This window comes from Salvelinus alpinus, chromosome 22 (genome assembly GCF_045679555.1).
Source record: "Salvelinus alpinus chromosome 22, SLU_Salpinus.1, whole genome shotgun sequence".
Lineage (NCBI taxonomy): Eukaryota > Metazoa > Chordata > Actinopteri > Salmoniformes > Salmonidae > Salvelinus > Salvelinus alpinus.
The window spans coordinates 654,704-681,859 of record NC_092107.1 but is presented as its reverse complement, the minus strand read 5'-3'; the positions used below and the strand labels follow the sequence as shown (position 1 = coordinate 681,859).

Here is a 27,156-nt window from a genome sequence, read left to right as displayed (position 1 = left end):
ATTCCTGTGGCGGTCCTCATGAGAGCCAGTTTCATCATAGCGCTTGATGGTTTTTGGGACTGCACTTAAAGAAACTTTCAAAGTTTTTTTGACTGACCTTCATGTCTTAAAGTAATGACGGACTGTCGTTTCTCTTGCTTATTTGAGCTGTTCTTGCCCTTATATGGACTTTTTTTTCTCCAAATAGGGCTATCTTCTGTATACCCCTACCTTGCCAACTCAACTGATTGGCTCAAATGCATTAAGAAGGAAAGAAATTCCACAAATTAACTTTTTAGAAGGCACACCTTTTAATTGGAATGAATTCCAGATGACTACCTCATGAAGGTGCTTGAGAGAATGCCAAGACTGTGCAAAGCTGTCATCAAGGCAAAGGGTGGCTATTTGACGAATCTCAAATATAACATATATTTTGATTTGTTTAACACTTTTTTGGTTACTACATGATTCCATATATGTTATTTCATAGTTTTGATGTCTTCACTATTATTCTACTTTGTAGAAAATTGTAAAAATAAAGAGAAACTATGGAATGAGTAGGTGTTCTAAAACCTTTGACCGGTAGTATAGATATATATATATATATTGTCTACCAAAAAGATCCCATTCCAGAATGATACCAACAGTTTGAAAATAATGAAAATCAGTCACAGGTTCCCAAACCAACAATTTCCTGACCTTGCATGGTAAAATAATAGTCCTGCTGTTTGAGTGTTGGTCCATCTGGTGGGGCTGCTGATGCAGTGCGCTTAGTGCTTTCTGGCCAAAGTGATCTGTCACACTATGTACAAAGTCACATGTAGTGAGGGCCGTTACTCAGGCAGTTATGTTTGAAGAGATGGGTACAGAGTAGACTGTACATCACCCCCACACACAGACAGACCATGGAGCTACTAAAACTTTTCACATCTTCTGGACTAACTATCAATTCTCAAAACACTGAATACTCATCATTGCACATTCTTTAATTTTGGTTAATAATGTTAGGATGTACACAAATATAAATAATGGAGTGAGTAAGCTTGTTGTAATTGAGGATTAAACACCAAAAATAAGTGTGTTTTGGCTGATGATAATAATAATATTTGGCTTGTATGATTATCATTAATATAACAAATGTATTAAAGAGACATATGATCATCAAATTGTTCAGTAGATTTTTACAAGTGCTTCTTCATTCCTATATATTCCAATATAAAATGTATTTGATTCATCTAGATTACACATCACAGTATATAATATAAAAAGCAACAATGTTATTTAAACTGTGGCAGGTTGAAGACTTTCTCTCAGAGTCGTTCTCATTTTAACACAGTCTTTGCTGTGGTCAGCATTCTCAGTGGCAGCACATCCTCCACCCATTCGTTTGGAGAGGTCATCATTCGTTCCCATAGAGCTACCTCGTCAGCATTCGAGTCCATCCAATTCACCACCGCCCCATAACTTCTGCCTGTATGGAGAGATGGAGAGAATCTAGGCTTAGCCATTGTAATCAATTGAATAAAATGAATGTGTTTCTATGGAGAAATCTAGAAAATGTAATAGAAAAGTCCATTAGTACCTGTGCCAGGCCCCAGTCTTAGACCCCCCAGGAAGTTACTAGCCAACTTGTCACGGTCCCACACGGTCAGCTCCACGCAAGCCTCCTTCAGGTCTTCCTGTCTGAAGCCGTCGTACACCATGGTGTGGTTAAACACCGGCTCCACCGTCCTCCTCAGCACCCGTGTCTTCTGACGACTCTTTCTGCTCGTGTCTGGGAGCACGAAGCTACGGAGGAGATAGTCTCACAAGTCAGGCAATTGTTTCAGAAATATTACATATACAAGCTACAACTATCCTGAGCAAAGCAAATTTGAAAGGCTGGAAATCGAGGCTAAGAAGGAAATATGTCTTTATGATAGGTCTCCACATCTTCTGTTCTCCCCAGATACTGTAGTTCTCCTTGATCATATTTTGCCATTCATACATTTCAAATGTTGATATTATTTATGGCATGTGTCGTACGTACCACTTGACATATGGGTCGACGGTGGCCCCTCTGATGAGGGGAAGGTTCTTGCAGTCTTTCACCCAAATGTGAACCTCACCTTTGTTAGAGGGGGGGTCCTTTCCTAGGCCTAGGGATCAGAATCAAGCATGATTCAGTGAACGTGTACACAAGCTTTCTATTGCACAAAAGTCATATTTTAATGTAAGGTAACTAGTTAACGAAAGCAACACATTTTCTTGATAAAATATACATTTTCTATATAATAAATTGCTTATAGAGACTGGTGACAGTTAAGACATGTGAGGCGTACAGACTTTTACTGTGGGAGACTTGAGGCAGGAAGCGTATGGCCAGTTTCATCTCCCCTCTGTCATCTGAGGGCTGCAGACTGGAGGTGGGCTGAGGAGACCAGGGGAAGAAAGTCAGCACAGAGAGTACGCCAATTTACGATATAGCACCACCACCTCACTGGACACACTCCAAACCACACTCACACCTCCACAACCTACTGTGTATAGCAGCATACACATGTCATGTCAAACAATACTAACACGCACAGCCATTGAAATAAATAACAAAAGCAGAGATATGGATTTCAGTCTTGGATTATTGTTTTAGTACAGTACTGAATGAGACCAGTACACAGACAAAGCAGATGTGTTGTTGTCTTACTCTGGATTTCAGAGCTAAGTAGTTCATCTGGGTGTGGTTAAAGTCCCATTTGGACAGGTCCACATCCACCTCCCCCAGAAAACTGTTCCTGCCAAAGGTGTCATGGTGCCAGACGGAGAGAATGAGGGTCTGAGTTCGGAGGTACTCCATACGAAGCCGATACTGATGAAGGAACAAAAGAGAGAGCTTTTGCTAAAAGCACTTTATGTCAGACCTGATGTATGTGTAATGATACATTACTCTATTTAACGTAAATCATAAATAGAGTTTTTAGAAAATCTCTTACTCTGAGGAGCTCGTTGAAAATGGGGTTGACAGTCTTCTTCTTCACAGACGTTTTCCTCTTCCCTAGATTGGCTTTGTCAGGCACCAGGTAACTTTTAACATACCTACGACAAGAAACACAAGAATCATACACACAAAGTACCATGTATTTCAGCAGTGTCCAATCAATTATGGAGTAGTAAATAAGAACGCAAGGCTATATATTCCCAATATTCAAGGACCATAAGGAATCCAATCAGCGGCCTAGTGTAATAGTGGTACTATACTCACGGGTCAGAGCGGCCCCTCTTGGGTTCGATGGCCGCCAGATCTTGGCACTGAGCCACAAAGATGTGGAACTCCCTGAGCTTCTGGACGTAGTTGATGGAGAACTGGATGTTCCCCTGCACCTCCACACCTCCATAGTCGCCACTGTACATTGTCATCACACTGCCACTCAGCTAACACACACACAGAGTTAAAAACGTTTAAACAGTTTACATAAAACCATAGCCTTGCAGGCAGTTCTCATTAAAGTCAGGATGTGAAAAACTATCAAATTTGTGGTTAACGGGACAATTAAGAGATTTAATAAGACTGTTAATATTGTATAATCATGATAGTTGCCAATAGAAAATGCCAGTTAAACTTGGTTAGGCAGAAAATGTGCATGCTTTGAATGTGAACAGTGGTTGCGTCTTAGCAGGGCATGCGTGAAGTGAACATACAGAGGACACAGATGCCATGCCAGAGGAGCTGCTGAGTTTAGTCATAGATCTGCCCGTGTTCTGCCTGCCACCATGGTAACTGTCCTCAGAGGAGGAGTCAGTGTCTCTGCCATCGCTCTAGAACACAGACAGCAGAGCTAGAATGCCCAGTGCACATACAGACATACAGTGTTCTTTGACCTAAAGCGCTCACATGGAATAAAGCTGCAGTGACTTTACCTCATTTTGCAGGAACGAGGGAACAGATTTGCTCATCTTCTTCAAATGTTCAGTGTCAGAGTAGAGGGATGAGGAGGGAGAGGGGAGGGTAGATGCTGAGGGAGGACATAACAAAGAGAGGGATGAGAGGTTAATTGTTCGGCTTGGTACCTAAAACCCTCAGAAACTTTTACAGATGCACAATTACGAGCATCCTGTCGGGCTGTATCACAGCCTGGAACGGCAACTGCACCGCCCGCAACCGCAAGACTCTCCAGAGGGTGGTGCGGTCTGCCCAACGCATCACCGGAGGCAAACTACCTGCCCTCCAGGAAACCTACAGCACCCGATGTCACAGGAAGGCCAAAAATATCATCAAGGACAACAACCACCTGAGCCACTGCCTGTTCACCCCGCTATCATCCAGAAGGAGAGGTCAGGGACCGAGAGACTGAAAAACAGCTTCTATATCAAGGCCATCATACTGTTAAAAAGCCATCACTAGGCGGCTTCCACCCGGTTACGTAACCCTGCAGCTTAGAGGCTGCTGACCTACAGTTGAAGTCGGAAGTTTACATACACTTAGGTTTAAGTCCCTTTGAACGGGGTATGGTAGTAGGTGCCAGGTTGTAATGCTGCTGGGTTCCACTCGACAAATTTCTTGTTAACAAACTATAGTTTTCACAAGTCGGTTAGGACATCTACTTTGTGCATGACACAAGTAATTTCACTTATAACTCACTGTATCACAATTCCAGTGGGTCAGAAGTTTACATACACTAAGTTGACTGTGCCTTTAAACAGCTTGGACAATTCCAGAAAATGATGTCATGGCTTTAGAAGTTTCTGATAGGCTAATTTACATAATTTGAGCCAATTGGAGGTGTATTTGTGGATGTATTTCAAGGCCTACCTTCAAACTCAGTGGAGTTTAGGAAAATCATAAGTAATCAGCCAAGACCTCAGAAAAATTATTGTAGACCTCCACAAGTCTGGTTCATCCTTGGGAGCAATTTCCAAACGCCTGAAGGTACCACGTTCATCTGTACAAACAATAGAACTCAAGTATAAACACCATGGGACCACGTAGCCGTCATACCGCTCAGGAAGGAGACGCGTTCTGTCTCCTAGAGATGAACGTACTTTGGTGCGAAAAGTGCAAATCAATCCCAGAACAACAGCAAAGGACCTTGTGAAGATGCTGGAGGAAATAGGTACAAAAATATCTATATCCACAGTAAAACGAGTCCTATATCGACATAACCTGAAAGGCCGCTCAGCAAGGAAGAAGCCACTGCTCCAAAACCACCAGAAAAAAAGTCAGACTACGGTTTGCAACTGCACATAGGGGACAAAGATCGTACTTCTTGGAGAAATGTCCTCTGGACAAAAATAGAACTGTTTGGCCATAATGACCATCGTTATGTTTGGAGGAAAAAGGGGGACTCTTGCAAGCCGAAGAACACCATCCCAACCTTGAAGCACGGGGGTGGCAGCATCATGTTGTGGGGGTGCTTTGCTGCAGGAGGGGCTGGTGCACTTCACATAATAGGTGGCATCATGAGGATGGAAAATGATGTGGATATATTGAAGCAACATCTCAAGACATCAGTCAGGAAGTTAAAGCTTAGTCGCAAATGGGTCTTCCAAATGGACAATGACCCCAAACATACTTCCAAAGTTGTGGCAAAATTGCTTAAGGACAACAAAGTCAAGGTATTGGAGTGGCCATCACAAAACCCTGACCTCAATCCTATAGAAAATTTGTGGGCAGAACTGAGAAAGCATGTGCGAGCAAGGAGGCCTACAAACCGGACTCAGTTACACCAGGTCTGTCAGGATGAATGGGCCAAAATTCACCCAACTTATTGTGGGAAGCTTGTGGAAGGCTACCCAAAACGTTTGACCCAAGTTAAACAATTTAAAGGCAATGCTACCAAATACTAATTGAGTGTATGTAAACTTCTGACCCACTGGGAATGTGATGAAAGAAATAAAAGCTGAAATAAATCATTCTCTCTACTATTATTCTGACATTTCACATTCTTAAAATAAAGTGGTGATCCTAACTGACCTAAGACAGGGAATTTTTACTCAGATTAAATGTCAGGAATTGTGAAAAACTGAGTTTAAATGTATTTGATTAAGGTGTATGTAAAGTTCCGACTTCAACTGTATGTCTCACAGCCCTTTGCCTCCTGTTTCCTAGTTTTTCCCGGTTCTGACAACTGTACATAAACTTGAAATCACTGGCCACTTTAATAATGGAACACTAGTCACTTTAATAATGTTTACATATTTTTGCTTTACTCATCTCATATGTATATACTGTATTCTATTCTACTGTATTTTAGTCAAAGCCACTCTGACATTGCTCATCCTAATATTTATACGGTAAGGGAAAAAAGTATTTGATCCCCTGCTGATTTTTTACATCTGCCCACTGACAAAGAAATGATCAGTCTATAATTTTAATGGTAGGTTTATTTGAACAGTGAGAGACAGAATAACAACAAAAAAATGTTATAAATTGATTTGCATTTATTGAGGGAAATAAGTATTTGACCCCTCTGCAAAACATGACTTAGTACTTGGTGGCAAAACCCTTGTTGGCAATCACAGAGGTCAGACGTTTCTTGTAGTTGGCCACAAGGTTTGCACACATCTCAGGAGGGATTTTGTCCCACTCCTCTTTGCAGATCTTCTCCAAGTCATTAAGGTTTTGAGGCTGACGTTTGGCAACTCAAACCTTCAGCTCCCTCCACAGATTTTCTTTGGGATTAAGGTCTGGAGACTGGCTAGGCCACTCCAGGACCTTAATGTGCTTCTTCTTGAGCCACTCCTTTGTTGCCTTGGCCGTGTGTTTTGGGTCATTGTCATGCTGGAATACCCATCCACGACCCATTTTCAATGCCCTGGCTGAGGGAAGGAGGTTCTCACCCAAGATTTGATGGTACATGGCCCCGTCCATCGTCCCTTTGATGCGGTGAAGTTGTCCTGTCCCCTTAGCAGAAAAACACCCCCAAAGCATAATGTTTCCACCTCCATGTTTGACGGTGGGGATGGTGTTCTTGGTGTCATGGGCAGCATTCCTCCTCCTCCAAATACAGCGAGTTGATGCCAAAGCGCTCCATTTTGGTCTCATCTGACCACAACACTTTCACCCAGTTGTCCTCTGAATCATTCAGATGGTCATTGGCAAACTTAAGACGGGCATGTATATGTGCTTTCTTGAGCAGGGGGACCTTGCGGGCGCTGCAGGATTTCAGTCCTTCACAGCATAGTGTGTTACCAATTGTTTTGTTGGTGACTATGGTCCCAGCTGTCTTGAGATCATTGACAAGATGCTCCCGTGTAGTTCTGGGCTGATTCCTCACCGTTCTCATGATCATTGCAACTCCACGAGGTGAGATCTTGCATGGAGCCCCAGGCCGAGGGAGATTGACAGTTCTTTTGTGTTTCTTCCATTTGCGAATAATCGCACCAACTGTTTGTCACCTTCTCACCAAGGTGCTTGGCGATGGTCTTGTAGCCCATTCCGGCCTTGTGTAGGTCTACAATCTTGTCCCTGACATCCTTGGAGAGCTCTTTGGTCTTGGCCATGGTGGAGAGTTTGGAATCTGATTGATTGATTGCTTCTGTGGACAGGTGTCTTTTATACAGGTAACAAACTGAGATTAGGAGCACTCCCTTTAAGAGTGTGCTCCTAATCTCAGCTCGTTACCTGTATAAAAGACACCTGGGAGCCAGAAATCTTTCTGATTGAGAGGGGGTCAAATACTTATTTTCCCCATTAAAATGCAAATCAATTTATAACATTTTTGACATGCGTTTTTCTGGATTTTTTTGTTGTTATTCTGTCTCTCACTGTTCAAATAAACCTACCATTAAAATTATAGACTGATAATTTCTTTGTCAGTGGGCAAACGTACAAAACCAGCAGGGGATCAAATACTTTTTCCCCCTCACTGTATATCCTTAATTCCATTATTTTACTTTTAGGTTTGTGTGTATTGTTGTGAAGTGTTAGATATTACTGCACTGTTGGAGCTAGAAATACAAGCATTTTACTACACCCGCAGTAACATCTGCTAAACATGTGTATGTGACCGATACAATTTGATTTGATTAACCTTATCATAGATCACTTACTGTAGCTATTGAATTACCCAACAATGCTAGCATTCTACAACATAGAATAAAAAGTCTGTATTCTACATTATATTTGGTATAAACTGTTTAACCCAATATCAATCCAAAGGCAAATAACATGTATAAGAAAGGTACAAAACAAATCTTAACCATCACTGCTTCGCCTGATGTCATCAAGAGGAGCTAGCCTTCTATCTTGTCCTGTAGGGAATGGTGGAAAACAAAGACAACATTACTTTTTCACCTCAACCTGCATTAATACTGGTACCTGAGCCATCCTGACAGCACCCCTATAATGCTTGTATAGTGGTTGAGAAGACAAGGGACATTTCTCACGTGGTGGCATGGATGCTGTGATGTCCTCAAGACTTTTGGCCAGATTTCGTGGGCGGGCCTGAGCTCTCTTCAATGCCTTCTGTACATGGTCCTGATCCTCATCATAATTGTCACCTAAAACATCAGACATTAGAGAAAGAGTTGCTCATACTGTACATGCAGATGCCTTCAATAAAGACCACACATGGACGTGTTAAAAAAAACATTACATGCGGCCTCTTTACACTGATCATTTACACTGAGGGTACAAAACATTAACCTTCCTAATACTGAGTTGCAACCCCCCTTTTGCCCTCAGAGCAGCCTCAATTTGTCTAGGCATGGACTCTACAAGTTGTCAAAAGAGTTCCACAGGGATGCTAGCCCATGTTGACTCCAAAGCTACCCACAGTTGTGTCAAGTTGGCTGGATGTCCTTTGGGTGGTGGACCATTCTTGATACACATGGGAAACTGTTGATTGTGAAAAACCCAGCAGCATTACAACCTGGCACCTACTACCATACCCCGTTCAAAGGGACTTAAATCTTTTATCTTGTCGATTCACCCTCTGAATGGTACAAGTATACAATCCATGTCTCAATTGTCTCGAGGTTTAAAAACCTTTTTAACCTGTCTCCTTCCCTTCATCTACACTGATTGAAGTGGATTTAATAAGTGACATCAATAAGGGATCATAGCTTTCATCTGGATTCACCTGGTCAGTCTATGTCATGGAAAGAGCAGGTTTTCATAATGTTTTGTACACTCAGTGTATGTAGTCTGTTGTTTACACAAGCTTCTCTAGAGTTTTTAAGTTGAAAGAGAAAAATATATTTGAGGTTGTCGAAAATCATTTGTTTTACTGGCTATATTGTAAATATCACCACTCATAAAAGTAAACTCAAGAATGTTCTTGATCTATCCTGAACTGGAATGCTTAACTCAAACAAAGCAAAACTTGGCTACTTGGCTGTTGGCTCTATTAGAAAACCATGTGATGTCAATAAAGTTACAAAAGCATATTGTCCAACCCACAAATTAAACACAGGCAGCTGATTCCCTTCACACACTCTATTTACACTGACACAGATAGCCAAGGACACTGCATCCTGGATGCTGCCTCATCTACAAAAACATCTACAAGTAGATGATTTCACATGGAACCCAGATAAACTAATAAATATTGTATATTTTCATGAAATGACACAGGTTACATAACACTTGTACTAAGACAACAGGGTGTTACAGTAGATCATCAAAACTCACGGTTTGAACTGATCCTGGAGTTAGACCAAGTTTCAGACGTGCTGCTCGATGCTCTCTCAGACGCACTGAATGATGACTCACGTCCTGTGTCAGTGCTGCCCTGGTTTGACCAGAGGGCCAGGGGGCGCTGGGTTACCTTGCTGTTCCTCCTGCTGTAGCGCTCCTCTGAGCCCACTAGGGTGCTGGATCTGACAAGCCCACAACTCAGGTCAAGTTCAGCCCCAGGCGGGCCTTCTGCCTCCTCCTGCTCCTTCACTGCCAGGGCCAGAGCAGTGTGGACGCTGGTCTTCTCTGTGATCCCCAGGTAATGGCGGTAGTCTCTGGGAACAAAGGCCCGAGCGCGAGGTGTCAGAGTTTCAGACTCGTCTGATGATTTTGAGGACCTCCTTGGACCAAGAAGTGCTTGCTTGTCAGCACTCTGTCGTCTACCCTGTGTCCTTTTAGCTTGAAAAGGACCAATATCTAGTGTCTTTTTAGGGTACAACAGAGAAGTTTGGTCCTGTTCCTCATTCATGTCTAATGTGAACATACTGGTGGCACGCCGAAGGGAACTTGCACGTCCACTTCCACTTGAGTTTCCAAAACTGTCTTTTCTAGCTTTGTGAGACCAAGATTCCTTTCCTGAGGTGCTTTTGGGCTTCCGGGCCTTTTCCTCTTTGGTGAAGTCCTGTTCTGAGCCCCTTGGTACACCAGGGGCTCTTTGCAGCTCTGACTCTACGGTGACTTGAGGTGAGAAGTTGGCTTTAGTGTCAATCATAGCTCCTGATCCCACCCCAACTGATCTAGACTTTGACTGGTGCGCTTTAGTGTCAATCATAGCTCCTGAACCCGCTCCAATCGATTTAGACCTCGACTGGTGCTCTCTGTCTTTGTTCCCCCTGACTAAAGATGGAGGGCGAGATGGAGAAGATGGTGAAGAAGGTGAAGATGTTTTCTTAAGCCGACTCTCATCCAAAGGTGGTCTAGCACTGACCTTTTGTGACTGGCCGGGGGAAGATTTGCTATAGAAATCAGGATCAACACATTGCTTTAACTCAAGCATGGAGTTCTGGGCATCCATTGGCTCCTTCTTTTTGAGGCTTTTGGGTTCGTCAGAAGAGATCGGCCCTCTGCTATTCGAAGTGGCCTCACCCCAGAAGTTACGAAGATTCTTAAACTGCGAGCGGTTTGCTCCAAGACCTGGGGACGACTTCTCCAGTCTTTGATTCATTGTGAAGACTGTGAAATTCTGTCTTTTTCTGTCAGAGGAAAGGTTGGAATCCCCTTTGTGGTCGCTGTCTGATTCGTTGCAGATTGACCTCAGGTCAAACTCAGACTTGGTAAACCTTTTATTCAGCTTTCCTGGGGTCGATGATGGAATTTGAGTCATGCTGGAGTCCCCTGCTTCTTTTGATTTACCTGTATAAAATATAGGCCTGTTCTTCTCCTGCTCCCAGAAGCACTTGAGCTGCTTTATCTTGTCTGCCTTGCTGTCCTGCCGAGGGGGAACCTGTTTCAGAGTGTGTGGGCTATTTCCTTTATCTGTAATGGTGTGGTCTTGTTTTTTACTGGACACACTTGACTGCACAAAATTTCCTTTCAATTCTTTACCCTCCTTTGTTTCTTCATTGACATAGCTCTGCTGAGTTTTGGGGAAAAACTGTTCACTTTCTTTTTCAACCTTGTGTCTAGACTGATGGAACTTCTTAGAGTCTGGGCTGGTTGCAGGCTGGAAGAGTAGTTCAGGCAGTGGATTGGGACTGAACGGCATGTCAGGTTGGGGTTTTGGTATGGCAGGTGAGAGCTTCACAGGCTGGGGGTTAACTGTGGGCTGGAGGAGCAGTTCAGGCTGAGTACTAAGTGTGGATGGGGAGAATCTCTGAGGTTCTGGACTGAGTCTGGACTGGGACACCGTGTCAGGCTGAGGATGGAGTCTAGTTAGGAAGACTATTTCGGCCTCTGAGCTTCTTCTGTCTACTGTCATTGGGGATCTTCTGAGATCTTCTTCTGTTAATGTCAAATCATCCTCCTCACTTTGAGCCCCAGGAGTGTAGCTAACATCCCAGGTTGGCAGTGTACATATCTCTATAGATGGAGCAATAACAACACTCTGTTTGGGTGTGTATACCTCCTGTTTGTAAGGCCTAACACTCGGCTGAACACTTCTCACATCTTGACTAGCAGAGTTTTGTTGAGTATCTAGGCTTAACCGTTCATCCTCTTTTCCATCCCAGAGATTCTTCCTGGACGACCCCTCCACACTGTATGACTCAGAGCCAGGAACAGTTCTATGAGACTTCTCTGCTAGTTCTCTCTCTTTCTCTTTCTTCATTTGTTTCTGTGCTTTGTCAGTGATTGATCTGCTGATGAGTATCTTGGGCCCGGTATTGCCCTTCTCCCAGAAGGACTTCAGGTGGGAGATTTTGGGTGGTTGGTTCTCATCTTGGAACTCCTCCTTCTCTTTGACTTCCTGTGTTGTGACCTGTGGTCCAGTAGCTTTGCCTGGAGGGCCACTGACCTTCTTCACATCCTCTTGCCTATATATCACATCCTCTTCTCTATCTAACATCACTTGCTTGAACTCCTTCCTATATGCTGCTCTCAGCCTCTCAGCCTCAGACATACGTCTCTTGGGCTGGTATGATCTTTCTGTATTCAGAGGTGACTGGTCAGGAGGTTGATTCACAGAGGATTCAGACTGAGATCCATCCTCTACATCTGGTGTTAAACACACTGACACTCCTTCTCCAATACTTTGTATATCCAGGCTGGGGTCAAGATGTAGAAGCTTTCTCTTCATCTCTGGAGCTTTCCCCTCCGTCTGCTGAGACCTGCTCTCAAAGGTAGGCCGATCATCTGTATCTGTTTTCGCAGGGCCAATCAAGTCTTCCTCCATGTCTGGATGATCACTTTCAGTCTCCAGCCAGTCATTGCTGTCTGTGCTGCGGCTGAACCACTCTAAGACTTTAGATATGGAGTCGCCCTCCTCCCCTGTGGATTGGGGACTACGGGGGGCTAATTTAGAGGCAGGTTTGTGCCCTAATCGTTTTTTATGAACATGCTTATCAGGCTTATCCCCAGGGTTATGGAGTTCATGATGCATCCATTGATCTGAAAAAAGAAAGTTAATAAAAGTGTTATGATGAATGAGAAAATAAGCTGAAAAACTGAAGGTTTGACATTTCAACAGTGGCCTAGTAATATCCTTCATCATTAGTGAGAATTCCATTGATTGATCACGTTCATGTATAAACAGTACCCTTGAGCCAAGCACTTGAATGACTTTGAATACATTTTCACACTGGTTTTAGATTGTAGTGTGGGCTCCATGAATTCTCACTTTCTGTCTTTGGACTTACCTACAGTGCTTGGAAGCAGACTATGGTCCTCCTGTCTGATTGCGGTTCCCACATTGCAGGGTCTTATCATCTCCTTGTCCTGCATCTCAATTAGTTGAAAGGCTGCATGCTGAGAAGCCTGGTGGTGAGTAGGGGCTGTTAGTTCTGAACTCGGAGAGAGTGGTATGGACAGAGGTTCTGAAAATGGACCATCAGACCTCTCTCTGCCCTGAGGAGGACCCACACTGACAAACTCTCTCTGGATGAGACCATCGCTACTCTTCTGACCACCTGTGTAGGATTTATCTGTGTGTCTGTCATTATCAGAGTGTGTGGCTGGTCTAAGGTCCAACAGTCTGAGAGGCTTTGGCTCACTCAGGGGCCTCAATGGAACTTTGGAACTCTCAGTTTCCCTAAGAAGAGAGGTGGCCCTCACTGAGTTATCTGAGGGCTCCTCTGCTCTCTTCTCTCTCTCATGGGCCTCTTTCTCTCTCTCCAGCTCAGTATTGGTGGAGACTAGGGTTAAATCCTTCAGTGGCTTATGGGAGAGGTGACTCAAAGTGTTCAGTTGCTGACTAGAGGGAGAAACTGGAGTTGCATTGTTCTGTAACTCACAGATGGAAGATGGAGTCATTTTCTGTGACTGAACGTCCAATGCCCCCTGGCTGGACTGGTTGGAGCCCCAGCTGGAGCCATGTTGGAGACTTCCCTGAGTGGCAGGGGCGGTAACCTTTGACCCAGCTACATGACCTTGCTGCCTAGGGACGGAGACATCACTGCCTGTAAGAGAGCTCTGAGAGCGCCGGGAGAGGAAGGTTCTCTTCTTGGGCACAGGCCTGAATCCTAGAGAGGACCCTTCGGAGGTGGCAGACCCTGCTGAGTTGTGACTGGTGGAGTCTGCTGTCATGTGAATCTTCAGGGGAGATAAGGGCTCTGTGTGCGTGAGGAGATGGAGGAAATTATGATTATTTACTATGATAAGTTCTTGCCTTGTCACAGGCCTGGTTGGCATCAGTATCAACTTACTACAGATGTAGGATCTTAATTTGACCTATATTGCCACAGCTGAAATAATCCCGCAGCAAAAGGATTTGAAAGTTTAGTCCATAATGTTGCTTGATCGTGAATATGCTATTATCTAGCCAAAAGGTGGCTCCATGAAAAGTGCAATACTGTTAATATAAACGTGTGTTCTTTCAGAATTTATGTAAATCACGAAGCTCATCTGAAGTCCAGGAACATTCTGAGCAACAAAATAATGACCAAATGAAGATCCTACATTTGTAAATCCTTATTGTGAATCAGCCAAAATAGGTTCTCATAGCATCCTGAAAGATCAGGTTACTCAATATGACTCAACCTCCTTTTCTTCTATTTACCTGTATGTTTGCATAATGCTTGATTGTGTAAAAAGGTGTATGCACTGCACTCTAACCTTTTTCAGATGCTTTCTCTGCATCTTGATTTCCATTGGATAACTGTTTTTCTGTCTTCTCTACCTCCAGAATAAGGGATGCTCGATTAAAAGGATTGTGCCTTGGCTGGAATGAGAAGAGAAGAACATGATTAGGAAATGCAATTGGTTTATGATTCTATATTTCATAATACTGTCGTACTGTGATTGGAAAAACAGAAGTAAATCAGAACAAGATGAAAATGCTTTGTTTGGTTATTCTGTTCATGCTTCACATATATTCTCTGCAAATGAAATCTCACATACCCTTCCCGGGGAGCGCACCACTGAATTTAGTCTCTCTTTCTCTGCATCTGATGCACTGAGGCTTTCGCTGCAAAAAAAGACAGAATAACCACAATCAAAATAGAATAGGAATTGGGGTTGGGGCTGTATACTATAAATGAGTAGCCCTCAGAGCACCAGGATACACTGTACTGGAATCTGTGGCTTATTTGCATTTCCTCATTAAATTCCTGAGCACCTCTGTGACTGGCTGTTCAGTGAACACGCCTCCTGCATAACTGATGCCTGCTCACATGTGATTAATTGTGACATCAAAGGGAGGCAGGGCTGTGGAAGAGCCGACTCACCTAGAGAGCTGGCTGCTGCCCACTGGGAGTCAGGGAGGTAAACACAGCCCATATGACCTCATGCATAGCATGCCAAACACACCAAGCTTCACTACAAGACTTCACTTTGTATTGACTTTAAGAAGTGGTTTAAGATATCAGAATTAAACATTTTCGGGAAACAATTTCCAAAATCTTCCAAAACCCCTCCCTACGCAAACACTTGGCAGCCCCCCTCCGAAACTTGAACCGATTCAAATACAAGTGACTGGGCAGAGAATCATACTGCCACGTTATCTGTACAGTAACAGACAAAAGTAAAATAACAGGAAAATCAAATTGAATTACCGACTTCTCAAAATTATTACTTTTTATAGCATTCCCATAGTGACTGACTCCTAGCCTCGTGAGACCACATCCTGTAAGTATAACAGAGCAGACAGATTCCATGCAAACAGTGAGCACCACCTATGTTGACTCCAATTGAGTCACGAGACACACCTAAGACGCACACACACCACAGGACTCAGGAGCTGTTCAAACACCCGAGTATCTCACTCACTCTGTGCAGGTAAGCACTATGATTGATCAATCATGATGAACTGCTATACTGACTTAGCCTTAAGCCATGGTTATGAGACTAGGTAAAGTTATGAGACTAGTAAAGAGGAATGGGTTAGGGATGGATGAGGAAAGAGGGGTGCATTGGATCACCTGTTCTCTTGGGGACGTGTTGGTGCCACCAGGAGCCTGGCAGGTTTTGGAGGGGGGGTGATGTCTGAGACTTTACCGCTGACTGCTCTGGGTCTGGACAGAGACCCATCTGCAAGAAAGACAGACAGACAGACAGACAGACAGACAGACAGACAGACAGACAGACAGACAGACAGACAGACAGACAGACAGACAGACAGACAGACAGACAGACAGACAGACAGACAGACAGACAGACAGACAGACAGACAGACAGACAATAAGTGGTTCCAGTACCCTCACTATAAACTCAAAAACCCATGTCTGCTGATCTGTACATACCAACCCGATATCATAAACTTTTCTTATACCACAGCATTGTTGAATAGTCGTTCCTGATTGGTTAGAAGGGCGTTCTAGAATGGACATTAAAACCAGATAATGGGACAGTTGGAAAGATATCGGGATACCTTGCAATCATGACGCAATAAGCGTTTAGTACTAAATACAGTACCTTTGCGGCCTGACTTTGAACTCAAAACAGTGTGGTTTGGTAGCACTCTTCCGTACACATTCTACTCTGATGTTTTGCTTTTTCATTATTTGGCAGTATGTGTGTACTGTACACACGCTTATCTTTGTGTGAGAATGACTTACTGTATGCTGCACTCAATTAGTGTTTGAACAGTGTTTTTGACCCACCTAAAGAACCTGCTTTCCTCTGCTTCATGGAGGCCAGGATGATTTCGGAGCCATGGATCTTATCCCTGTGTCTAAGAGACTTTGCCTCGTAAAACCACTCTCCTGTCAGATACTTGAGCCTGCTCTCCACTGGGGCGCTGGTTTTCTGCAGCTGCCTGATGTGAAAAACACACACAGGTGCATTACAGTATACAGGATACGGTACAGTTACCCATTAAACACATTACATAAGCAGAGGTCATGGCTAGAACACAGTTCAGTCAAGGATATGATTCTGAATAATTACCTTTAGGTAATGCCATTGAATTAAATGGATTTAATAAATGTATCACTAGTCACTTTAAATAATGCCACCTTAATAATGTTTACATATCCTACATTACTCATCTCATATGTACATTTGAAGTCGAAAGTTTACATACACTTAGGTTGGAGTCATTAAAACTCATTTTTCAACCACTCCACACATTTCTTGTTAACAAACTATAGTTTTGGCAAGTCGGGTAGGACATCTACTTTGTGCATGACACAAGTCATTTTTCCAACAATTGATTACACACAAATGATTTCACTTATAATTCACTGTATCACAATTCCAGTGGGTCAGAAGTTTACGTACACTAAGTTGACTGTGCCTTTAAACAGCTTGGAAAATTCCAGAAAATGATGTCATAGCTTTAGAAGCTTCTGATAGGCTAATTGACATCATTTGAGTCAATTGGAGGTGTACCTGTGGATGTATTTCAAGGCCTACCTTCAAACTCAGTGCCTCTTTGCTTGACATCATGGGAAAATCAAAAGAAATCAGCCAAGACCTCAGAAAAACAAGTGTAGACCTCCACAAGTCTGGTTCATCATTGGGAGCAATTTCCAAACGCCTGAAGGTACCACGTTCATCTGTACAAACAATAGTACAAACACCATTGGACCACGCAGCCGTCATACCGCTCAGGAAGGAGACGCGTTCTGTCTCCTAGAGATGAATGTACTTTGGTGCGAAAAGTGCAAATCAATCCCAGAACAACAGCAAAGGACCTTGTGAAGATGCTGGAGGAAACAGGTACAAAAGTATCTATAGCCACAGTAAAACGAGTCCGATGTCGACATAACCTGAAAGGCAGCTCAGCAAGGAAGAAGCCACTGCTCCAAAACCACCATAAAAAAAGTCAGACTACGGTTTGCAACTGCACATAGGGACAAAGATCGTACTTTTTGGAGAAATGTCCTCTGGTCTGATGAAACAAAAATAGAACTGTTTGAACATAATGACCATCGTTATGTTTAGAGGAAAAAGGGGGAGGCTTGCAAGCCAAAGGACACCATCCCAACCGGATTTCCCTTAGAATTCATTGTTGGTGATTAAGTAACATGTTTTCTTTGTAACAACATTGTTTAGCTGGATATGCACTGAGAGTACATACAATATTTGCCTGTGAACAAGTGAACAAGCGAGTTTGACCAAGACAGTGACACCATTACTAGTTTCTGGGTGTTCTGTGTAACTCTACTCTCATATTATGAGGGAAACATAATTCCTTGGGCAAACAAAAGGGCCATACCACCACAGGCAACCACCTGAAGCATATCTGTTTGAACACAACTCCTCACTAATACCACATCATAAACTCAGCAAAAAAAGAAACGTCCTCTCACTGTCAACTGCGATTATTTTCAGCAAACATCACGTGTAAATATTTGTATGAACATAACAAGATTCAACAACTGAGACATAAACTGAACAAGTTCCACAGACATGTGACAAACAGAAATTGAATAATGTGTCCCTGAACAAAGGTGGGGTCAAAATCAAAAGTAACCGTCAGTATCTGGTGTGGCCACCAGCTGCATTAAGTACTGCAGTGCATCTCCTTCTCATGGATTGCACCAGATTTGCCAGTTCTTGCAGTGAGATGTTACCCCACTCTTCCACCAAGGCACCTGCAGGTTCCCGGACATTTCTGGGGGGAATGGCCCTAGCCTTAACCCTCCGATCCAACAGGTTCCAGACGTGCTTAAATGGGATTGAGATCCGGGCTCTTTGCTGGCCATGGCAGAACACTGACATTCCTGTCTTGCAGGAAACCACGCACAGAACGAGCAGTATGGCTGGTGGCATTGTCATGCTGGAGGGTCATGTCAGGATGAGCCTGCAGGAACGGTACCACATGAGGGAGGAGAATGTCTTCCCTGTAACGCATAGCGTTGAGATTGCCTGCAATGACAGTCCGATGATGCTGTGACACACCGCCCCAGACTGTGACGGACCCTCCACCTCCAAATCGATCCCGCTCCAGGAGTACAGGCCTCGTGTAACGCTCATTCCTTTGACGATAAACGCGAATGCGACCATTTTTTTTTATTTTACCGTTATTTTACCAGGTAAGTTGACTGAGAACACATTCTCATTTGCAGCAACGACCTGGGGAATAGTTACAGGGGAGAGGAGGGGGATGAATGAGCCAATTGTAAACTGGGGATTATTAGGTGACCGTGATGGTTGAGGGCCAGATTGGGAATTTAGCCAGGACACCGGGGTTAACACCCCTACTCTTACGATAAGTGCCATGGGATCTTTAATGACCTCAGAGAGTCAGGACACCCATTTAACGTCCCATCCGAAAGACGGCACCCTACACAGAGCAGTGTCCCCAATCACTGCCCTGGGGCATTGGGATCTTTGTTTAGACCAGAGGAAAGAGTGCCTCCTACTGGCCCTCCAACACCACTTCCAGCAGCACCTGGTCTCCCATCCAGGGACTGACCAGGACCAACCCTGCTTAGCTTCAGAAGCAAGCCAGCAGTGGTATGCAGGGTGGTACCATCACCCCTGGTGAGAAAAAAAACGCGACTCGTCAGTGAAGAAACGTCCAAACGAGCTTCAATGCCATACAGCACTCCTTCCGTGGCCTCCAATTGCTCTTAAACACTAGTAAAACTAAATGCATGCTCTTCAACCGATTGCTGCCCGCACCCGCCCGCCCGCCTAGAATCACTACTCTGGACGGTTCTGACTTAGAATATGTGGACAACTACAAATACCTAGGTGTCTGGCTAGACTGTAAACTCTCCTTCCAGACTCATTTTAAGCATCTCCAATCCAAAATGAAATCTAGAATCGGCTTCCTATTTCGCAACAAAGCCTCCTTCACTCATGCTGCCAAACATGCCCTCGTAAAACTGACTCTCCTGCTGATCCTTGACTTCGGCGATGTCACTTACAAAGTCTATCACAGTGCCATCCGTTTTGTCACCAAAGCCCCATATGCTACCCACCCTTGTGACCTGTATGCTCTCGTTGACTGGTCCTCGCTACATATTCGCCAAACCCACTGGCTCCAGGTCATCTAGAAGTCTTTGCTAGGTAAAGCTCCGCCTTATCTTAGCTCACTGGTCACCATAGCAACACCCACCCGTAGCACGCGCTCCAGCAGGTATATTTCACTGGTCATCCCCAAAGCCAACACCTGCTTTGGCTGCCTTTCCTTCCAGTTCTCTGCTGCCAATGACTGGAACGAATTGCAAAAATCACTGAAGTTGGAGACTTATATCTCCCTCACTAACTTCAAGCATCGGCTGTCAGAGCAGCTTACCGATCGCTGCAGCTGTACACAGCCCATCGGTAAATAGCCCATCCAACCAACTACTTACCTCATCCCCATATTTGTTTTTTAGTTTTTTTCTGCTCTTTTGCACACCTGTATTTAGTGTTATTTGCTAAATTGTAATTACTTCGCCACTATGGCCTATTTATTGCCTTACCTCCTTACTTCATTTGCACACACTGTATACAGATTTTCTATTGTGTTATTGACAGTACGTTTGTTAATCCCATGTGTAACTCTGTGTTGTTGTTTTTGTCGCACTTGCTTTATCTTGGCCAGGTCGCAGTTGTAAATGAGAACTTGTTCTCAACTGGCCTACCTGGTTAAATAAAGATAAAATACTTTTCCCCCCCAAAGAACACTTTTTGCCAGTCCTGTCTGGTCCAGCGATGGTAGATTTGTGCCCATAGGCGATGTTGTTGCCGGTGATGTCTGGTGAGAACCTGCCTTACAACAGGCCTACAAGCCCTCAGTCCAGCCTCTCTCAGCCTGTTGCGGACAGAGCACTGATGGAGGGATTGTGCATTCCTCGTGTAACTCAGGCAGTTGTTGTTGCCATCCTGTACCTATCCCGCAGGTGTGATGTTCGGATGTACCGATCCTGTGCAGGTGTTGTTACATGTGGTCTGCCACCGTGAGGACGATCAGCTGTCCACCCTGTCTCTCTGTCTTAGGCATCTCACAGTACGGATTGCAATTCTTTGCCCTGGCAGTCCTCATGCTTCCTTACATCATGCCTAAGGTACATTCATGCAGATGAGCAGGGACCCTGGGCATCTTTCTTTTGGTGTTTTTCAGAGTCAGTAGAAAGGCCTCTTTAGTGTCCTAAGTTTTCATAACTGTGACCTTAATTGCCTACCGTCTGTAAGCTGTTGGTGTCTTAACGACCTTTCCACAAGTGCATGTTCATTAATTATTCATGGTTCATTGAACATGCATGGGAAACAGTGTTTAAACCCTTTACAATGAAGATCTGTGAAGTTATTTTGATTTTTACTAATTATCTTTGAAAGACAGGGTCCTGAAAAAGGGACGTTTCGTTTTTTGCTGAGTTAATATAACACACTTTATTCGATTACAGAAGTGATATCAGGTTTCTAATCAAATAATATTTAATTGCATTTGTTTACTTTTTAAATATGCAAACTAAAGAAAAGGCTAAACTGGAACTTGATGAACCTGACCTTTGCTGTTTGCCAACTTTCTTGTGAAACATAATTCTGTTACAATAAGAGAAACAGTGCACATGATTGGGAATCTCAAAGGTCCACTAGCAGGGTTAGGAATCATCTTTCCTTTTGCATTTAACATTTTAGTCATCCAGACGTTATCCTGAGTGACTTATAGTAAGTGCATTCATTTTAAGATAGCGAGGTGGGACAACCACATATCACAGTCATAGTACAGTAAGTACACTTTTCCTCTATCAACAAGCTATCAGCAAAGTCAGAAGGGGGTAAAGTGCGAGTGTTAGTTCACGAAAGGCCATTTTCAAATGTTTTATTTTTTTATTTGGGGGGGGCGGGGGTTGCGGTGAGAAGTGTGGGTGCTGTGGGATTATTTAAGATACTCTTTGAAGACGTAGGGTTTCATATGTTTTTGGAAGATGGACACGGACCCTGCTGCCCTCAGCTTCAGGGGGAAGCTGGTTCCACCATTGGAGTGCCAGGACAGAGAAAGGCTTGGACTGGGCTGAGTGGGAGCTGCCCTCCCGTAGGGGTGGAAGGGCCAAGAGAACAGAGGTGGCAGAACATAGTACTCAGGTTGGGGTGTAGGGTTTGAGCATAGCCTGAAGGTGGGGAGGGGCAGTTCCTCTTGCTGCTCCGTAGGCAAGTACCATGGTCTTGTAGTGGATGTGAGCTTTGACTGGAAGCCAGTGTAGTGTGGGGAGGAGCGGGGTGACATGGGAGAACTTCGGAAGGTTGAACACCAGGTGGGCTGCAGCGTTCTGGATAAATTGCAGGGATTTGATGGCACAAGCGGGGAGCCCAGTCAACAGCGAGTTGCAGTAGGCCAGACGGGAGATGACAAATTTCTGGATTAGGACCTACACCACTTCCTTTGTGAGGAAAGGTTGTACTATATGGATGTTGTAGAACATGAACCTGCAGAGCGAGTCACTGCTTTGATTTGCAGTGAATGACAGGGTGTTGTCCAGGATCACGCCAAGGTTCTTTGCATTCTGGGAGGGGGACCCCGTGGAGTTGTCAACCGTGATGGAGAGGTCTTTGAGCGGGCAGGCTTTCCCTGGGAGGAAGAGCAACTCCGTCTTGTCGAGGTTGAGCTTGAGGTGGTAGGCCGACATTCAAGATGAAATATCTGCCAGGCACGCAGGTGCGTGTCGCCACCTGGGTGTCAGAAGGGGGGAAGGAGAAAAATACTTGAGTGTCATCCGCATAGCAATGATAGGAGAGACCATGTGAGGATATGACGGAGCTGAGTGACTTGGTGTATAGAGAAAAGAGGAGAGGGCCTAGAACCGAGCCCTGGTGGACACCAGTAGTGAGAGTACGTGGTGCAGACACAGATCCTCTCCAAGTCACCTGGTAGGAGCGGCCTGCCAGGTAGGATGCAATCCAAGAGTGTGCAGAGCCTGAGACGCCCAGCCCTGAGAGGGTGGAGAGGAGGATCTGATGGTTCACGGTGTCAAAGGCAGCGGATAGATTTAGGCGGATAAGAACAGAGGGAATCAGCTTCGGCGATGTGGAGAGCGTCCGTGACACAGAGAAGAGCAGTCTCGGTTGAGTGACCTGTCTTGAAGCCTGACTGGTCAAGAAGATCGTTATGAGAGAGATAGCGAGAGAGTTGGTCAGAGACAGCACGCTCAAGTGTTTTGGAAAGAAAAGAAAGAAGAGATACAGGTTGTAGTTTTTGACATCAGAGAAGTTGAGTGTTGGTTTCTTGAGGGGAATCACTTGGGACATTTTGAAGTCAGAGAGGACATAGCCAGTGGTCAAGGATAAGTTGATGAGGGAAGTGAAAAGTTCTCCAGAGATGGTCTGGAAAAAGGAGGAAGGGATGGAGTCGAGCGGGCAGGTTGTTGGGCGCCGACCTCCCTAGTCGCTGGATTTCATCTAGAGAGAGGGGAGAAAGAGATCAAGGTGTAGGGTACTTCTGTGTGAGTGGGACCAGTGGACTCTATAGGTTGAGTGAATAAGGAGCGGATATCGTCAACCTTCTTTTCAAAATGATTGAAAAAGTCGTCCGCAAAAAGGGAGAAGGGGGAGGGGGGGGGGGGTGGAGGATTAAGGAGGGAGAAGGTGGAAAAGAGAATGTAAACAACCCTGGTCATGTGAAAGGGGGTAGCACAGTATTACACATGATTGGCGCTAATCCTTTTACGCTAAGGCAATGGCTGTACACAGACAAGTCAACCATACAGAGTCAGTCTCCAGTCTTCTACTGTTAGAAATAGACTTGTCTGGCCAACTCCATTACAGAATGAATAGGCCTTTGTTTCTCAACTTTTGTCTCACTGTGGAACTGCTTTGACAAGAAGGTTAAAGACTGAAGCTAATTTAAGATGCCCAGTTGTCCTTAGTTGGCACGTTTGAATGTGTAATGACATGACAAGAAATTATAAGTATGTCTGAGTATACATCAACACAACGTTGTTTATGTAGTGGATGTGCCTCAGGATTCCATGGTTAAATGCAGTGAGATGTATCTCTGTGTTCTACCTCTGAGGGTAGCTATTTCGGACCATCGAGCCTGCATTTTTCTCTCCCACGTGGTTCTGTAACGTTGAATTGGAGTGATAATCGAATTCCTTATCTCACATTGAAGCCTCTCTGTGGTGTAGGCTGTGTCTGTATCCGGCTGAGTTGTTATTATATTACAGACAGACAAACATCACCAGCCTGTTTACCACTCCCACACAGGTTGGGGAGGTTGTCATAGAACCACTGTCTCCATAGAATGAAAGGGAACGAATAGGCACTAAATAATAAAACAATATTGAAAACATAACATTATCTAATAAAATATTGCATATTTACTTACAATACACAAAGCATGTATTTGATTACATAACTATAATTTCAGCTAGAGGGTGGAGATGCTAAGTGGGGCAACACTAATGCTGTAAAAATAAGATGTGAAAACTAGGAAATACTCTCATCACAGTCATGGTTCAGAGCTGTGAGAATATGGCTATCACAAACTCACTTGATCCTCTCCTCCTCTGCTTTCTTCAGCTCTTCGTCTCTCTTCAGCACAGTCATGATCATCGACTGTTCCTCCTCCGTCAGATGGCTCAAGTCTATCATGGTGACTCAGGTTTTCTCTCTCACCCAGGCTGGTATGGAAAGGGCCTGGAGTTGGGCCTTGTGGCCTGTTGAAGCAGTCAGTGATGGGATGTGATGGGCAGCGTCTGTCTCTAAGCTCAGAGCTCCAGAGGCATTGCTCAGGTAGCTAGCATCTGCAGAGTTGATATGAATATTCAAGGTAAGGTGATAAACCTGGAGAATGTTGTGAAGACTGTAAATGAACAGTAAATCAAGCTGGATCAAACACGAATTCAGAAAACCATGCTGGATCAAACAGTAATTCAGAAAACCATGCTGGATCAAACAGTAATTCAGAAAACCATGCTGGATCAAACAGTAATTCAGTAAATCATGCTGGATTAAACAGTAATTCAGAAAACCATGCTGGATCAAACACGAATTCAGAAAACCATGCTGGATCAAACAGTAATTCAGTCAATCATGCTGGATTAAACAGTAATTCAGTCAATCATGCTGGATTAAACAGTAATTCAGTCAATCATGCTGGATCAAACAGTAATTCAGTCAATCATGCTGGATCAAACACTAATTCAGTCAATCGTGCTGGATTAAACAGTAATTCAGTCAATCATGCTGGATCAAACAGTAATTCAGTCAATCATGCTGGATCAAACACTAATTCAGTCAATCATGCTGGATCAAACAGTAATTCAGTAAATCATGCTGGATCAAACACTAATTCAGAAAAGCATGCTGGATCAAACACTAATTCAGTCAATCATGCTGGATCAAACACTAATTCAGTCAATCATGCTGGATCAAACACTAATTCATTCAATCATGCTGGATCAAACAGTAATTCAATAAATAAGGCTGGATCAAACAGCAATTCAGTAAATCATGCTGGATCAAACACTAATTCAATAAATAATGCTGGATCAAACAGCAATTCAGTAAATCATGCTGGATCAAACAGTAATTCATTTAAGTTAATGTGATTTTCCTCTGCGGTCACATGGACTAAGTGTACTCTGTATTATTTTCTCTCAACTACAAACAGCTCTGCTGGTGTGCAGTGGGTGGAGAGTTGGACTAAAGTGGTTCAATTAATGTGCTTTAGTTTTTTCTGAACACTGGAGAGATCAACGCTTTGTTAAATAAATCGCATACAGTGAGTGAAATAAGGTGATTCATCATGATTTACAGTCATTGAGAAACAAAAGACTATGTTGAGTTGGCAGTCAGTTGAAATCAGAATGACCGTAATTTTGCCATATCTATGCTGGGTATAATTAATCCCTAAATAGGTAAGGATTTATTCCTGTGTAAACCACAAATTAGTCTTTTGACCAATCACATCAGATCTTTTCACATCAGATCTTTTTCAGAGCTGATCTGATTAGTCAAAAGACCAATTACTGAAAAAAAGATCAGCATTGGGCTGCCTGTCTAAATGCCATGTTGAAACCCCTCATTCAAATGTTTTTTTCCCTTCTCAATGAAATTCTGCTGACTTCCCTTAGTTTGAATTCAGACGGGTTGCCTGCTTTACTTAAATCAATCACATCTCTATAAATAAATGTTATTGTTTGTGCTACCCAGTAGGCTACAGTCAAAGACAGAACTTAAGTATTGTTATCACCAACTCGGTGATAAAGTAAAATAAAATTGATGTTGACACTAGAATTCACTGTCAATTGAATATTCTGAGACATGTTCCTTGATCCATAAAGCCAACTTTTGCACGTTAAATACTACACAACTCGAGTTGACCAGAGATCTCCTGTTGACTTCAGGTCAACTTATGAATACTTTGTCCTTCATTATCAACAGCAAATACAACACCAGCAACCTTGTGAAGACTTTTTAGTGAAAATGGCTTATAAATGTTGGGCAAACAGCTAAAAAGCATACAGCTAAAAAGAATACAGCTAAAAAGCATACAGCTAAAAAGTTGTCAGATAAAAAGATACATGAATATGGAAGCCACATAATGCATGCTACCTCTGTCCTGTCTCAGTGATTTGGACATTGATGTTAGCTATTCACATTATAGTTTAATGTAAGACATTTTGTAATGTCATATTGTGGGTGTGAACGGTCTATAAATCAGAGGTAGGCTTTTTTAAATTTTATATATAGTAGCAGACAACAGTGATAACTTTTAAAAGGAAATGTTTTGTGCAATGTGATGTTTTTGCCTACTTAATCTGTCTCATAACTAAATTAGGGTAATTGGATAATTAAATTGCATAGACTCATGTCTTCTCAGAAAGAGACGCCCTAAAGCGCTTTAAAATAAATTTACATTTGTTGTATATAGGACAACAATGAGATTAGCCTCATAAAGAAAAACATTTTATCATTATTATTTATATTTTTTTTAATGTACACCTGCACATGCCCACGACATGAAAAACACCACCAAAAAGTAGCCTAAATAAAGAATACACAGCAAAGTTCTCTGAAGTCTAAATTCATTGTATGATATTTTCTGTCTAGCCTTAGGACATTTGAGGCAGCTTGTAATCATATTCGTTCACAAGTGTTGCCTTCTGAACTGTGAGGATTGACAGCGAATAAAAAGCCTGTGTAATGTTAAGAACAAATGTCATTGTGGGTAAGGCTTCACAACGCCCTCATGTTTTCCTCATAAAACGTTCAAATCTGAAAGAACAGTAGGTTGATATCTTATTTTGTAACTTTTTGTAGACAAATACAGACCAACCAAAAAATAGTAAGTAAAAAGTTTTACCTTGTTTTGGAAGCTACCTCTGTAGAGAAATTCGGACATCCACTGGAGGGAGGTGGGTCAGACTCAGGGGAGGTATGCGCTTCACTCAAACGGGTTAAGTGCCCATAATGACTGCTGGTCACTGTTCAATGTCAACGGCCAACTTTGATAGCAGCCTATAATGTAGCAACTTCAAGTGTATGATGAGCTAAAATCATTGAAAAGACAGCTGTCCCAACAAAACGAGTGTTAAAGTTTTTTCATACGG

The 27,156-nt window shown here is 43.3% G+C and overlaps 1 protein-coding gene across 2 annotated transcripts; it reads right to left on the bottom strand.

Annotated features, from left to right (window-relative positions):
* Positions 1 to 947: 947 nt before the first annotated feature.
* On the bottom strand, positions 948 to 27,045 carry LOC139548728 (uncharacterized). 2 transcript variants are annotated; one of them, XM_071358485.1, is made up of 19 exons: positions 26,910 to 27,045; positions 24,093 to 24,345; positions 16,324 to 16,478; positions 15,643 to 15,751; positions 14,624 to 14,690; positions 14,339 to 14,444; positions 12,925 to 13,836; positions 9,587 to 12,676; positions 8,341 to 8,454; positions 8,155 to 8,205; positions 3,874 to 3,968; positions 3,655 to 3,771; positions 3,218 to 3,387; positions 2,949 to 3,051; positions 2,663 to 2,824; positions 2,305 to 2,389; positions 2,009 to 2,117; positions 1,562 to 1,767; positions 948 to 1,450 (listed from the first exon to the last, which is right to left on the bottom strand). In XM_071358485.1, the coding sequence occupies exons 2-19, from the start codon at positions 24,191 to 24,193 to the stop codon at positions 1,302 to 1,304; spliced, it is 5,901 nt and encodes a 1,966-aa protein (XP_071214586.1). In that variant the 5' UTR covers positions 24,194 to 24,345; positions 26,910 to 27,045; the 3' UTR covers positions 948 to 1,301. The 2 variants fall into 2 exon arrangements, with proteins under 2 accessions (XP_071214586.1, XP_071214587.1); XM_071358486.1 differs by lacking the exon at positions 3,655 to 3,771.
* Positions 27,046 to 27,156: the final 111 nt, after the last annotated feature.